The 16,115-nt window shown below is 38.8% G+C and overlaps 1 protein-coding gene across 1 annotated transcript; it reads right to left on the minus strand.

Moving 5' to 3' along the window:
- Nucleotides 1-5,069: 5,069 nt before the first annotated feature.
- LOC147054703 (cholinesterase-like) lies at nt 5,070-12,137 on the minus strand. The gene is made up of 10 exons (XM_085916195.1): nt 12,039-12,137; nt 11,079-11,378; nt 10,063-10,288; nt 9,365-9,494; nt 9,121-9,272; nt 8,712-8,898; nt 7,632-7,942; nt 7,189-7,398; nt 6,649-6,806; nt 5,070-6,440 (listed from the first exon to the last, which is right to left on the minus strand). Exons 2-10 carry the CDS (start codon nt 11,368-11,370, stop codon nt 6,343-6,345), a joined length of 1,764 nt encoding a protein of 587 aa, XP_085772321.1. The 5' UTR covers nt 11,371-11,378; nt 12,039-12,137; the 3' UTR covers nt 5,070-6,342.
- Nucleotides 12,138-16,115: the final 3,978 nt, after the last annotated feature.

Genomic DNA, 16,115 nt, shown 5'->3' on the forward strand with positions numbered 1-16,115 from the left:
CACCATCATTCTGCAGCAGAATAATCCTGTCGTGGTAAAGTCAGTCTCTGACCCATACAAGCACGGGGCAGCTCAGAAACAAGTTCATGATCTGTTTTTCAGTTCAGTTTTCAGTTCATGCATGCCAACCACAGGCCTACTCTATTAGAAACTTCCCCGCTTAAAAAAACAGCTCATATCCTAAGGCTCATTGCAATGTCCAAGAATTAATGGAGCTCAAACCAACAAAAATGTACAGATTGATCAGTATAGGGCGTGTGATACGATTTTCTGCATACAAGAATGTTGGAAATCAATATAGTCTCACAACACTAAATACTGAGCATTCAGACTAATCTCTTTCGTCAAGATTCCTCTCGAGACCGCAGTTATTGGTACTTAGTGAGTCACATGGGTACTACATGTTAAAATAAAATGAATATCCAGCAGTATGATTCATAGAATTTATTCATAAATTGTATCCTACATGGGTGGCTCGGTGGGGCACTGGATAGCACGTCCGCCTCACAGTTAGGAGAGCGTGTGTTCGATTCCACCTCCGGCCCTCCGTGTGTGGAGTTTGAATGTTCTCCCTGTGTCCATGTCTCCGGGGACTCCGGTTTTCTCCCACATCCCCAAAAATCATGCTTGGTAGGCCGATTGAGCACTCCAAATTACCCCGAGGTGTGAGTGCGAGTGCGGATGGTTGTTCGTCTCTGTGTGCACTGCGATTGGCTGGCAATCGGTTCAGGGTGTCCCCTGCCTACTGCCCGTTGACAGCTGGGATAGGCTCCAGCACACCCGCGACCCCCGTGGGGATAAAGTGGTACAGCAAATGGATGGAGGGATGTATCCTACATTGTATGCAAAGAGGTATTTAATGTATTATTATTTTTTTTTTTTACAAGGTTCACAATTGGATAATGTGTCATGGTAGCATAAAGAAAAAAAATGCCAATACATACCTTTCCTCATTAGGATCATGGGTAAGCTGGAGCAGGTCCCAGATGACTTTAGGTGAGAGTTGAGGAACACCCTGAAGTAGTTGCCACTCAATTGCAGGGCAATTATAAACAACAATAATATGCCACAATGTATCACATTAGGATGGAACAATTTGGGAAAATAATCTCATATGTTAACATTTTACTGAGCTCACTGCATCTACAGTATATCATCAACATGACAAATTTCGGCGACTTCCAAAGGTCTGAATATGAATTAATACTGGATTTGTTTTAACAACACATTGGTACAGGACAAAAACAACAACAAATTAACAGCACCTACCACTTGGATTTTGTGTGTCGGTTTACAAACTTTTTCATTCAGTAAAGTGATTCAGAATGACTGAGAAAAATGTAAACAGAAACATATACTAGACAACTAAAAGTGACATACTACAGTTGAATTGGTCCTATATGTGCTCTAATATTGCTCACTTTTTTCCCTAGTAGAAACCTTTGCTTCGGGAAACTAAATCTGTAATCTGCTTAGTCGTGTTGATGCATCCGACATTTTTAATCAGCGGTATTGAAAGGAGAGCAGCTCAACGCTAAGGCGCTTGGCAAAAGCACTGCATTGAGAGGAGTAATGGAGAGTGGGGGTGCTTGGATGTGGGAATGAAAGCAGGAGCGTGCGTTGTATGAATAAGCAACATCCTTTTTCCCCAAGCAGGGTTGTATGTAGTTGCTGACTCTTAAATTAAGATTTTAACAACATCTGAAAACCCGAATAAGATCAACAGTTCACTGTATTTCGTGATCAGAAAACATGGAAGAAGCCATTTGTTGGCACTTTAATTGCTGTAAAAAAAAAAAAATGTTATCGTGAACTGCATTGTATGTGAATTTAAAATGATATGCCAAGATAAAAATGAGAAAGGCATAGTTTGTGTTCTACCAAGAGATAAAGCTCTTCTTTGGGTGAAATAAATTGGTTTTGTACTTGCCATGGAATTCACATTTTGGGTCAGTTAAAGCACTCTCGTAAATCGAATTGTACTTTTCTTTGTTGGGTCATTGTCATTTTTCCTCTGTCCGATGTGCTGCCTGGTCCAAGTCCTGTCCAAATTTATTTTTCTAGTTATTTTGGTACTTTGATGCTCTTAGTTTTGACTTTTTGTTCCTTTAATTTTTCCTAGTGATCACATCCATAGTCCTCAAATACTTGCCTTGCCCTGCTTTGTTGCCACAGCTCATTGTTAGAATCCTTTTTGTTGTTACTTTTTATCACAGTCATCTTTTGTTTGAACTTTGTCAAGAACTCTCCCTTTTGGAGCACTTCATGTTGGAGTTTTGGTTTCATTTAAATTCAATATTTTTGATCGTACAACAGCCCCACTTCCTTGCTTCACCGCATTTGGGTCATCAATCCCCCGTACCAGCTGCACTGCACCATAGACCTCTGCTTAGCGAGTCTAAAATTGAGTCTACTTTTTGTAACAAAATTAGCAAATGCTTCAGAGGAATGGCCACTGAGTGCTCCAAAATAGGGCCCTCTGTCTCCCAGCTGGACTGAGAACACCTCGGGATCTCAGGAAAAAGGCCACACTGTATTTGGTAGCTGACACCTTCCTACTGTATTTAGTCCTCGATGGAAAGAGAAGCTGCTTCAGTGTAAACTATTCTTCTGTGTATTTTATTATGACGTGTCTCAAGGGTGAACATTGATTCTGCTTAAATGTTAAACGACCTCATCCAGTCAGTGGCAGACACCAAATTATATAGTTGCGAAATGGTAATGTGATTGATGAATCAGTAATTCTAAAATGCACTGGCTGTATACATATTTAAAAGGTTAGGGTTAGTTAAATTGATAGTACATCATTGTAAATGGTTTTCACATTCCAGCTCCTTCCAATTGAGATGATGTGAGTGAGAGACAAGGGCATTCATCTTACGACAAGGTCAAAAAACAATGACCTTGAATGGTTATGCTTTACAGCTATCTTGTTAATTAGAAGATATTACTGGAATGGAGCCATAAGTGTGACAAAGATACAGAAGATAGGACCTTGGCATGGGGGACAGTTTTGTTGTTGAGGAGTAATTGGGAAAAACAGATTTGATAACAATGACTTATCGACCTTTGCTCTATACCGTGTCTCCATTAGGCTACCCCATGTAAATTGTAAAGTATATGCAAGGAGATGTTAAATGTTAGCGTGCACCAAACAACCATTCACACTCACAATCAAACCGACAAACAATTTAGGAGTGGTCAATTGCCCTACCGTGCATGTTTTTGGAATGTGGGCAGAAACCGGAGTACCGTATTTTCCGGACTATAAGGCGCATCGGACTACAAGGCGCACCTTCAATGAATGGCCCATTTTAAAACTTGGTCCTTATATAAGGTGCACCAGACTATAAAGCACACCATTAATGCATCATGTCAGATTTTTAATCCAAATCAAACCAGTCTCTATTTTATTATTTTTTATTTAAACTTCAGACGCAACAAATTACATTAAAATCACAAAATAATGATCCATAGTTTTATTGATTCATGATTCATAGTCTTCAGTGGGCCATTTATGATTGATTTCATGACACAAGGCTTCGGTCCAGTTTAAATTTAGAAATTTGGTCCATATATAAGGCGCACCGGACTATGAGGCGCACTGTCGGCTTTTGAGAAAATTTTAGGTTTTTAGGTGCGCCTTGTAGTCCGGAAAACACAGTACTCGGAGGAAACCCGCGCAGGCACGGGAGAACGTGCAGACTCCACAAAGAAAGGCTGGAGCCGGAATCAAAGCCTTGTGAACTGTAAGGCAAACGTGCTAACAGTGCTCCACTGTGTCGGCGTGGAATATTCCTCAACTTGAAAATTGGAATGCCTTCTGCTGTACTAACTGCCGCTGGTCCTAGTTTGACTATTCCATGCACTCCGTCCACTGAACCATTCAATTTGCCCTGTGGAATACTATGATCTTGAAGTTGTGTTTAGTAAAGATGAGGTCCAGTCACTCTCTCCGCACCACCCATATGACTGCGCCATTGAATTAGTTCCCAATGCTCCATTGCTAAATGTGAAACTGTTCAGTGTCGAGACCTGAACAGGAAGCCTGGAGACAGTCTCGTCTCTTATTGGTGCTGGATTCTTCGTCACTGACAAGGAGAAATCTTTTCACCGGTGCGTTGAATACGGTGAACTGAATGACATTATGGCGGCACAGTAGAACACTGGTTAGCACGTCGGTGGGTTTTCTCTGGATACTCCAGTTTTCTCCCACATACCAAAATCATGCATGGTAGGCGGACTGAACTCTCCACATTGCCGGTAGGTGTGAGTGTGAATGGTTGCTCGTCTCTGTGTGCTCTGCGATTGGCTCGCAACCAATTCAGGGTGTCCCCTGCCTACTGCCCAAAGTCAGCTGGGATGGGCTCCAGCATTCCCCCGACCCTCGTGAGGATAAGCGGCATGGATAATGGGTGGAAGGATGAATGACATTACCATTAAGAAAAAGTTTCCACTCCCCCTCATGGACTCAGCATTTGTTCCTTTCTGCTCATCAACTATTTTTACCAAATTCGACTTGCACAACACATACCATTTGGAAGGAATTAAAGAAGATGACGAGTGGGAAATGACGTTCAGGGGCTCTCTGAGTATTTCTCTCTATTTCTGTCTGCTATGTGGTCCATTCTTTGTCTGTTAACAGACCATTATGAGTTTTTTTTAAATTTGCTTTTATATAATGCCATTGTGGAAGCAGCCTTGTTATTGCAATCATCTCAAATTCGTTAAGCATGACATTTGTACTTTCAGATTCAACATTTATCAACAGTGGAGCAGGGCTGGGCATATGGATAATTTTCATAAAATAACATTACAAAAAATAAAAATCAACTAAATAAATTTGCATTTTTGACAGGTCATGTCAAGAATTTTCTGATTAAATGTAAGGTTTAGATGTACTTATGCCAGCAACTACCACATGAGATGTGAGCATGAGTTGGTTTACCAAAATGAAATAAAAGGACACAAAATTCATTGATAACGGGTGTTTTTCCCTTTATTATAGGCTGATTGTACTGAAATGAAAGAGGAAGAAAGCGTGTATTTTGACAGAAAAGCATCGATTCAGTCGCACTGTAATTTCACTTAGTTATAATCCTAACTATAAGAGTATCAACTGGTATTGATGATTGGCAAATTAATGCTGCATTTTATTTGACAATCACACATTTATAACGAACAGAGGAAATTAGCCCTTATCACTCAAGTCAATAATGTAATTGGTGTTATTGCAAGTGCTTAAACATGAGAATAATGAATGGCACTTGCTTTTTGTGAATACTTCTCATTTATCTGCTTGAATGGAACAATGATCTTGGCAATCACTGTTAAAGTCCACTGTCAAGCCGTTGACAACACATCCCACCTTAACTATGCCTCTGTGTTGAAAATGCTCATTTCTGTAGACGTGTGGGAGTGGACTGTAATTAATGAATGTGTCAGAAATGTTGATCACGACTCAGTCTTGACATCTGTCCCCCAGCAGCTGTTTTTTTTACTCAATAGAAATCTCTCTTTCCTTGTTTGGGCATGAAACAAAAGTGTCCATTTTAATTGTTGTATTCAGTTGTCATGCCTGCAGTTTTTCTACGCATGGCCATTCCTTCTTTCTTTAATTAGTCTGTGATGTGGTGTTTTTAAAAAAAAAATATATATATATATATATATATGTTAATGAATATGTTCGTAAATACAATTTTAGCGTGTCCTGTGTGCTGACTTATTCTTTCACGCACAAAAAAATACCTACACCTCATAATTCAAAAATAATTTATTTGACTGTTAACATGGTATGAATAAAACAAAACTCTTAACTCTTATAAAATAAACTTAAATTTTAGGCTAATTTCATACTATAAAACATGTTTCACATGGATTAAGGCTTCTCTTGTAATACAATTTATGCACGTATTGCCAATACTTTATTAATATGCATAGAAACAAATATATTGGTAGAAATACAGACAATCCCTGATGTTAAAAGTAAAATAAAAAACACTTTGGCCAAATGAAACGTAACACAACTTGCTCTATTCCTGTTCCTGGTGCAAGTCTAGCATGAGAGGCAGTGTGTCTGCGCACGGTTGAGCTCGAGTTTTGGTATTTTTGGAGACACACAAAGCCTGGCACGGTTAGAAATGTGCATTTTGCGCCAATGTGGGCATGAATACATCTGATTTAAAATGGCACTCAAGTCCAGTTCTTTGATTTCAGGTCCAGTTCTTTGATTGTTGTCGAAGTATGGTATACACAATTCATTTATTTCAGTCGGGTCTAAACTGTAATAAGAACCTTAGCTATTGTCGCCAAGAAAAGAAAAAGATTTTCCTCCTGTGTACTTTACAAAGAGACTAACATGATGAACAATGAAATCATAAGAAACGTAAAATTGTAGTTGAGCATTATTCCATTTGCAGTCATACAAGCGTCTCGCTCATCTGTGGACAAAGAGACATACTCGTAGGATTTTTTTTTAAAGTAAAGAAGTATATTTTATATATACTGTACATTAACTATAAATATTAACTACTGTGGAATATAACCTGTTTTGTAAACCTAAGTGAGAAAATGTGTAGCCTGATTGATAAATTATCTGTGTTGTAGTTGAACATGTTTTTGTTTTCGCATAAAATTGGAGAAACCTACCTGAAATCTTCTGTATTCCCGGCATCACTTTATTCCACAAGTAACAGTCTTTGGCTCTCATCATACTTAGTTTTTCTGGAAGATTAGAGTTTAGCGTGAAATACTCTTGGCCATCAGGGGTGAACAAGGGCCATTCAACCCCATCAATTCCTGGATTTCTAAATAGAAATGGATACAAAAAGATTTGAGACGCATCCACACAATACCAGAAAAAAAATATTTACATAGACTTTCAGGGCACTTCATTCTAAATATCAATACCCAGTAAAAGTTTAATGAAGAAAGTCAAAGTTCATGCCCCTTGTTGCAGTATAATTTTATGTTGTCTGAATTAGTGCTCTCTCTTGATGATTAGGCAATAACTAAGAAGGAACACATTTTTGAAATCCACCTGTTGCATTGCTGGTGTTGTGTATATTTTTTTGAAAAACCTAATCTTTCACAAATAATTGAATAAAGCAGATGCATGATTAGGGGAATGAAACACTCAGTGATTGATGAATGCCGATAATTTTGCCCATATGTATTTATTATACATACCCCGTCCTTGCAAAGTTGCCCCAGTGTTTCAGAAACTTCATGCTCATGTTCACTTCAGTCTTTGTGTATCCCCATGTTGCGTTCAGTGGCATTCCGAACACAAACTCGATCTCGTAACCATGTAAAACACCCATCCATGCTGGCCAAGGATTTAAGGAAGATTGGTGGTCAAAAAAATATTGGAAAATTTTACCGCCCTGTTGTGAGTACCTGAGGGGAACAGAGAAACTGAATTTGTAGGTCATTAAAGAAATACCATTGCAATATAACAGAGTAATGCTTGCCAGTATTACCAAGGGTAATTTCTTTCTTTTACATCCTTCTCATCAACCAAGCTGGCAGGTAAATGAGCTTCAAGATGGTAGTTCATTTACATACCGGTTGATCAAACTGCCATAAGTAAACCAACATTACTATAATACTATCAACACTCGTGAATTTACCTGTGAGCAAACTCTAACAAAGGACAAACAAAAAATCGGTCTCCAACCAGATCCCCCAGGGAATCACGGTTTTTCATCCTATTATGCTCATCCGTCCAATCGGTGTAGTGGAAAATCGCTCCTGTTTCTGCAACACCGTCTAAGCCTGCCATAGCAAGCCGCACTCCTTCCATGAACTCCATCCTGGTGATGAGACTCTGACTGGTGATGTTAAATCCTGGCATCCCATAAACTAAAAAGTAGGTCCCTTCATTCTTGTTTAATCCAAATAACACTTCTTTCTTTGGAAGTGTATTACTCTGCAGCAACACCTGTAGAAAAAAATGTTTTTTGAGTTATTATTTAGACTTTAAGTCATTTTTATCTTCCATTCATATTATTCTTCTGTGAAGCAGATCGCTGTACACACAGAGTTTACTGAATTATACATTATTATAATATTATGTATTATGTTTGACCTGTCACGCACAAAATAGAGTACACCATTTGCCTGGGAGACCAGACAGCCAATGATCCCGAGAAGGAGCACCTGCGCAACTTTTCAAACTATAATTCAGTGTAAAACTCACAGGCTTAATGGCTATTACACAATATGTATTGTATTGCAGGCGGAATATTTTTTGAGCTATCAGCCATCTGAGTCGCACCAGGTACTCACATTCTCAAATTCCCAAGCTGAATTTGTGTACAAAGGTCAATTTTGGTTAGCTAGTAACTTTGAAGATGAATCCTGTGAGTTTGGTTTACAGATGAAAAGCGAAAGTGGCTGTTTGTGGTTTGTCCGTTTTCTACAGATCATTTATGCAGAAAGTCATTCCACTTCATATGACTATTGTTCATTAATGAGTGTTTTTGTAGCTCCAAATACTTCAAAGCATGAAATCCCTTTTCCCTAGTGGCGCATACGTGCTAGTTTCAGAAGATAAATTCTCCATTTTTTTTAATACTATGCTCATTATTAAATAGCATCAACAGACTCAAATCAAGATATGAGCCTAAAATCGTACAGTCGAAAGTGTAAATCCTGAATCTTAAAGGGGATATGTGCTGATAGACTGATGATGTCTGATAGAGACCTACTTCAATTTCATCAGGTAGGAAGTCCCCATCCACAGTAGGTACAAAGGGAAAGGGCATTACTGTAGGTTCTGTGAGAACATCATATTGCCGTGAGGTTATCACCCAAGGATCAGTCGTTTGTAAACAGATGTCCAGTTGAGCTGGAGAAGATGTGGGGCAGCCGATTAAAGTTGCCAGCATCATGGACCTGGATGATAAAGTAACAATGTGGCTGTTTAACCTTTAAGACACCAGGTTCAAATAGTCACAATGGTATGCTGGCCTGTAAAAATAAGAGTAGTACTTAGGGCCGTGATATATTACTTTAAAAATGAGCAAGGGGTGAAGTCTGTCACAATATATTTGAAAATCAATGTTGGGTTTACAGTTTAAAAAACAAAACACCAGAGATAGAAAAACTTTTCACTACCTTTTATAGGCATCAGTCTTGCCGACTGAGGCCCATGGTGCAGTTGGAGAACCACTCTGCATGACAGCTCTTTGAAAAAGGTCATGACTACCTGGGGAGAGCAGGTGGTAGCCGACAGATGCAGACCCAGCACTTTCCCCAAAAATTGTGACCTGGCCAGAACAGCAAATCAAGAAGAAACAGTGTGTTACCTTGCAAGTTAATTACTGTTACAATCTGAAGAAGAACATTTCAAAATTCTTACCTGTGACGGATCACCCCCAAAAGCAACAATATTATTGGCTACCCATTGGAGAGCGAACCGCTGGTCCAGGAGACCTGCATTGCCCCGGATGTTGTTGTCAGGCAACGCCAAGAAACCAAGTGCACCAAGTCTTAAATACATGAAATCCGGCAAGAAAATTGTGATTGTCAGAGTTTGTTCTGTAGTGATGCACCCAAAAAAAATAATAATTACATAACGTTTAGTTCAGTTGTATTCAACGTTTGAGTGCAATACATTTCAGTTTCACTTTGATTTCATCTTTTTTAATTCAGTGTAATTGATTTAAATAGAATTGTTTTTAAGTGCATGTTTCCCTATATTGGCACTGTTAAAATTCAAACTCAGCATAATGTTACAGTGACTTTCAAGGATACTAAATGTACTTTGTAGAGAATATAAATTTGTCTCAATTTTTTTTATGCCTTCTCTACACTATGGGTACTTTAATGTTGGTCATGGTACTTGGAGAGCTTAGAAATTTTTTGGTGCATGGTGATTGGTGTAAAAACTTAGATTTCTACTGCTCTTGTTAATAACCATTCAACGGTAGATCAATGTTGAATGTCATGGAGAATGATTTGATCCCACACCAGCTGCAACAAAGTCCACTAGTTTGCTAGAAATCGGTCACCAGTACATCATTATCATATCATTGGATTTACACTCAAAGTTCTCACCTATAATTCATTGATACCACAACAACACCTTCAACTTTACTTAGGTAGCGGCCATCATAAATGTCCAGAGAGGATGTCCCTGACTGAAACCCCCCTCCGTAGATCCAGACAAGGACAGGAGCCAGTGGACTCTGACTATCTTGGTTGAAAGGGGTCCAGACATTAAGATATAGACAGTCCTCGCTCAGCTTAGTGTTTGGGTTCCACATCTCGGCACCCATAAAACCTAAAAAAAGAAAAAAAACAAGTTCATCGAGTGAAATGTGAGAGTGAATCAAAGACTGCTACAGGGACTCACACTCTTCTCTTAGATATACGGAGGTGAACTTTATTGTTAGTCATCGGTCCAAGCGCCTCATTTTATGAGCATGGATTATAAAAAGATGGCAAGCGTGGGTTCTGCCAACTGAGTATCTAATTTTGGTTTTCAAATCTATATTTGGAGAATTTCGGGTGGCATTTGTAGTGTACATATGGATAGCAAGATCTGGTTTCCAAACAACCATCCCTGACAGGTGGTTGTGTCTATAAATAGCAATGTATCTGTGACCCAAGCTTGCTCCATCTACAGTAGGCGGGTTGGCTTGTCGATCTAGACACGTACAACAGATATATAAGGGAGAGAGAGAAAAAAAAAAAGTAATTTCAGTTTTTTTTTGTTTTTGTTTTTTTTTACATGTTCCATTGGTCATTTTTTTTAGGTGCGATTTGTTTTACAATATGAAAGGACTTCTTGAGATGTCTTGGTGGGGCTTGTAGTATTACTTTCCAAATCTATTCCAAATGACTTCTACGTTTTGAAATATTAGTACAAACAGTATTTGTCAAAATCCCAGCATGAGCCAAAAAACACATTGGTGGCAAACGATGCAATTCCCACCCATCACATACTCTCCCGCCAAATTTATTTTTGCAGTCTTTCGTTTTGTCCAGTGCAATAGACCAACAAAAGAAGTGACTAAATGAAAAAACTTGAAATGAAAAACTATGACTGTCTGTGTGTCAAGATGTCATACCTGGATAGAATGTATCCGGAACCTGGTAGCAAGAATTTGCATAGTTGGTGGCATCTAACACCCCCTCCCATCTTTCTGCAGGCTCTGGAGCTCTGAATCTCAGTTCGCCAAGAGGTGGTTTTGCATAAGGAATTCCAAGAAAGGTTCGGATACTACCACTGAGCACGGGAAGATATTTTCCTCTAACTTTCCCATTACTAGTATTAACTACAAGGTCATTCTGTGTGGTGAATGACAGGATCGAAAGCAGCACGAGAAGAGCAAAGTTCTTGTGTCCTGAATGTGTCGCCATTGACAATCCTAGCAGAAACAAATACATAGGTGCATAAGGTTTCATATTAGATTCCAGACTAAAATAATCAGAAAAAGTTGCTGCCAAGCCTGATGTGGCATGGACGACGCAATCTTTTAAAAGCTGTCTCTGAAGACAGGGTTACTTCTTTTCTACAGTTGCACTGTAGAATATCAAGTATGCAATTATGGTGTAACATATTTTTGATATGTAGTTGCATTTGATTTATGTTATGTTATTTTCAGTACAATTAATGTAGTTTCTTAAAGTTTATTTCTTTTTTTTAACAAGACATAGATTGATTTTCCCGTGTAAACCAATTTATGAAAATAAACATGTTGAAGTGAATGATTGTAGTCTAAAACAGGCAAATAATAATTCAGACAAATAGTAAAGCATACTTCTGTAAATTGTTAGTAAAACACTCCGAATGCGCGCCAAGAAGCGCACTAACAATAACAAGATTGCGTGCGTGCGCGTGCGTGCAAAGTGAAAGCATCTCACATTGCACTTTGAAACACGTTGTGATAATCCCAATTATCCGGTCACATTCCGCACGCACAAATCTGAACGCAAAAGGTGCAAATGCCGTCCAACAATGACGCGCGTCACTGAGCGCCGGATTTAATAGTTAGTTATCCGCTGCAAGTTATCCTATGACATCTTACCTTGTCAGATGCAGTTTTCATTTAGCGTGGAGTGGACGCTGTGTTTGACATTGGGAAGGCGTGGAATCACGCTTTCTGTCCCGCGTCCGTGGATTTATCCCCTCCCAGCGTTATACAATAGCGGCTCCCCACACTCTAATGTTATTGTATGAATAGAACTACCAGTGATATTGAGAGCAAACTAAAGAGTTGAACCATGTGACCAAGCTTTCCCAAGGCCAATCTGCAGAACACACACCTGAGAGACTGTCCTTTTTCCATTTTATTTATTTATTTTCATTGGTGGCTGTCTACTCTATTCAAGAGAACATGCAGAAGTACTCTATTCATCTTTACCGCAATTGTTTTACAATATAATACATCCTTTTTACTGTAGCTCTTTCACAACTTTTTTTTTATAAGTTTAAAGGTCAGCTACGAAGATCAAACAGACTTGTATGTCTTTCATCCATTGCATTCATTTTGATTCATTTTATTACAGTGTTAGAGCCCTTTATCTAAATTTAGAAACTGCAATACAGAATTTAATAACAAACCAATCAAATCATGAAAAGAAATATGTGGTTTTGAATTAAATACAAATATTCATTTTTTTTTATCTGTTTTAAACTTCGTATTCTAAATAACGTCTTTTTATCTCATGGCCTCATCGATGCACTTCTTTAAGAGCTGTGTTGAGTGAGAAATCATACCGAGTTCCACTTTATTTTCATTACAAGAAATTCCTACTTGTTGATTGCTTCAGTGAACATTCCAAGAATTAACAAACATTTTTTATGGCATCCTTAAGCGGTGATGTATTTTTCTGTCTGTGTGCCAGTCTCACATCTGTGCCGCACTATTTCAACACAGCAGTCCTTTAGAGTGGGATTAAGCATTGTGGCTAGCCTGTGAACAGCAGCGATACAAAAATTTGTTGAATGGGTGTACAAACACAATACAGATAATATGATGATTAATAGCATTGATTGGACCCAGATTTTTTTTTTCCACCCAAATTTTGCTAACTGGGCTCTGGAACATTGCAAAGACAGCTTGACAGGGAGTGACTTGTAGCTGGGCTTAGAAACAATAGGGAGAGCCCAACAATAGGATCCTCCTTCCAGTAACTCACCACCTGTTGGAGGGCTCTTCTAGGAAAAGCACTCCTGGTGGGGATTCCCTGATCAGCTGGGGGATTCAACTGGGGACAGTGAGAGCGTGGAGCTTTTTTTTTTTTTTACTCAGAATGAATGCCTTGTCCTTATGTGCACCACTGGTCATAGTTCAATGAGCAACTTTGTTACAACTGTAACAAAAAACATGTTCATAAAGATATATTAACTTCCCCAAAACAAAGTGACAGCAAAAAAATATGCAAAGACCACTACTGACAATTAAGGAAAAAGCTAAATTTAAAGTATCAACTGAACACAAAGCAAAACTAATACGTAGAAAATCCAGTGCAATAAACAACTATATTTTGTGGACGAGAGACATCAAGCCGTGCCACAAATAATGGCAAAAGGAGTGTGTCCTACTCTAAAAGATGTATGATTGTTGAAAGATGACACAAGGTGGAGTGAGCGAAAAACAAGGTTGTGCAATGATAGACAGTTTTTAGGAAGAACTATTGCAGCTGCGTGTAGAAGACAGAAAACAGCTGCCGAATTACTTCCTCGACTGAGTTTTACTGTATGTGAAATCATGTATTTATGCACACGCACGCACAAACACACACACAGACACACACACACACACACACACACACACACACACACACACACACACACACACACACACACACACACACACACATAATTCGAAATTAACCCATGAGTGGGTCATCTCCATAGGTAATAGAGCACTTGTCCTCCTGTGACAGGAAGTTCCCTAATTGGTGTAAGAGCTAGATTTAGAACAAGGAGGGAGCGAGAGGTTGGAAGATGTTACTTTCAAGCCGGTGAACTGAGAAAAAGGGAGAATGAATGCAAGACAGAGGGTTAAGTGTTTTCAGAATACCGCTTTAATGAGATAAGACGATAAAATAAGTCGTAGATGGAGCTTGACAAGGTTACGTCAAGTGAGGTGAACAAAGAAGTCATATTTGCGATTAATTTGTATGCAGCTTGGATGTTGGTTTTGGCTGGATGTTGACAATGCATAAATACAATGACTAGAGTTTAACTTAAAATTGAAGGTCATACAATTTAGAATGCACCAACATTTGGGGAGAAAAATACATAATGCCTCTAAAGTTCCACAGACACTGGCATCAGCTCGGTCTACTTGTATACAAGCTGTTTGAAAATAAATGTCCTCTATTACATACTTAAAACATTGTTTTGATGCTTTATGATAATTATGATACAAAGATGCCCAAATGATCAATTTTTAATTTAATTTTTAATTTATTTTCTAAACTCCTAAAAACTTGAAGAATAGAATATTTAGGGCAGCCCGTCAGATATAGTTCGCTCTACAGGCGAGGTAGCAGTCCGAGTCCATGGTGACAAGTTTATTTGTTTTGTCTTTTTGCCAGCGCACTTGTGGACCTCATCTTTATTTAGGTCAAGCTTCATTCTCCAGGCAACATGTTCCACATGCAGTCAGTACATGTCACAAACAGATTACAAGGGATTTAATCTTTATGGGTCTGTCTGATGTTGCCTAAAGGTTACAGTACTCTCTGTGAGGGAAGTGTAACTGCAGCAATGCAAGAGTTTTTCTGTGTAGGTTGTGTGTGGGCATGCCGTGCATGAGAGGGATAGCAAAAGGAAGGAACATGACAGATTATATAACTATTCCAGTGGTGTAAAATTTCATTTAAGATCCTACTTTCCATTCAATCTTAATAAAACAATTGCCTTGCGACCCATATAACGCTCTGTTGCACCCACACCTTTCTCAAACTCAATTGTCTTCCTCACTTGCTCATGTGTGCACTTGCACACACAAAAGGTTACCACGTTATATGGCTGCTGTGTGTCTGAAGTGTTGTTTTTATATTGCGGCCATATTTCATTTTGGCCTACTTTCTTTAAATTGCCTGTGGGGTTTTGTATGGGGAGAAGAGCCATCACATTTATATACGAGATTGAAGGAAGGAAAGGTAGCTTGGAGACTTATGTTCTTCTTCATTTTCCATACCTTTTTGCCTGTCTTCAAACTACCATTCCACTATTAGGTTTCATTCCTCTACTCTCACTTTTTTCAACTTCACAAGAGTCGTCGGCATCTATTACCCCCTCCCTGCGTAATTCTGTTCTCCCCAAATACACATTGCACATGCAAGTGGTTCTGATTGCTGTTAGGACTAAAGCTACTGTTGCAGCATGACCTCACCACAATTCAGTATTGCGAAACTTGATATCTGTTCAGCTTGAACAAATCTTAAATTGTTTTGATGCATTTGACACTCTGTACATAATTATAACATTTGGTCTTTCCATTTGACCCTTCTAAAAAGAGAACACAGCACGCCCACATTGGTGCAGTGGCTTAGTTCAGGACACGGAAAACAGGTTTTAGGTTTCTGTGTCTTATCAGAGGTTACGCCAGCTATGAGTGTGAACTGGGATCCCTACCCAATATTTCATATCACATTCAAGCAGATCTGTCCAGAATGCAAGTAATATCACTGTTCTCAGGAAAAAATGCTTTATTGTTGTTTAAGCACAGATTTATAATAGTTCAATATGATTTTTTTTCTCATTCACTGGGACAAAGTCCTATGGAACATGAGGCATATAGTTTACCTCTACGCATGAACGGGCAATATTTCTAAAGTAACAATTGACATTAGTACACACGGACACAACAGGCCCTTACAATGTGTTTGCCCTTTAAGACAGTCGAATCTCATTTACATACAGACTTTCTTGTCTGATGTTTTGTAGTGTTTGCGCTTGTGCATCCTTTCTATGTGTAGAGCAAAATAAAGGTATGTTGAGTCAAATGATGAAACCAATTTAAAACAACATGCATCTCTACTGTATTTGAATAGCTATTAGCAAAATCAGACAGGGGTGAATGGAATTCACAGCGCATGCAGCTACCGTGTATATGCCTATGTGATTTAAATGAAGCTGTACCCAT

The sequence above is a fragment of the Syngnathus leptorhynchus genome, chromosome 7 (assembly GCF_054491065.1).
Source record: "Syngnathus leptorhynchus isolate UIUO chromosome 7, UIUO_Slep, whole genome shotgun sequence".
NCBI classification, from domain to species: Eukaryota; Metazoa; Chordata; class Actinopteri; order Syngnathiformes; family Syngnathidae; genus Syngnathus; species Syngnathus leptorhynchus.

Excerpts from the sequence above, each read along its gene's own strand:
- LOC147054703 (XM_085916195.1), bottom strand. The coding sequence starts at position 11,370 with ATGGCGACACATTCAGGACACAAGAACTTTGCTCTTCTCGTGCTGCTT. Across the intron at positions 10,289-11,078 it reads TCCGGATACATTCTATCCAG|GTTTTATGGGTGCCGAGATG; the intron begins GTATGACATCTT and ends TTCTTTTTTTAG. Across the intron at positions 7,943-8,711 it reads TCCTACCTGATGAAATTGAA|GTGTTGCTGCAGAGTAATAC; the intron begins GTAGGTCTCTAT and ends TTTTTTCTACAG.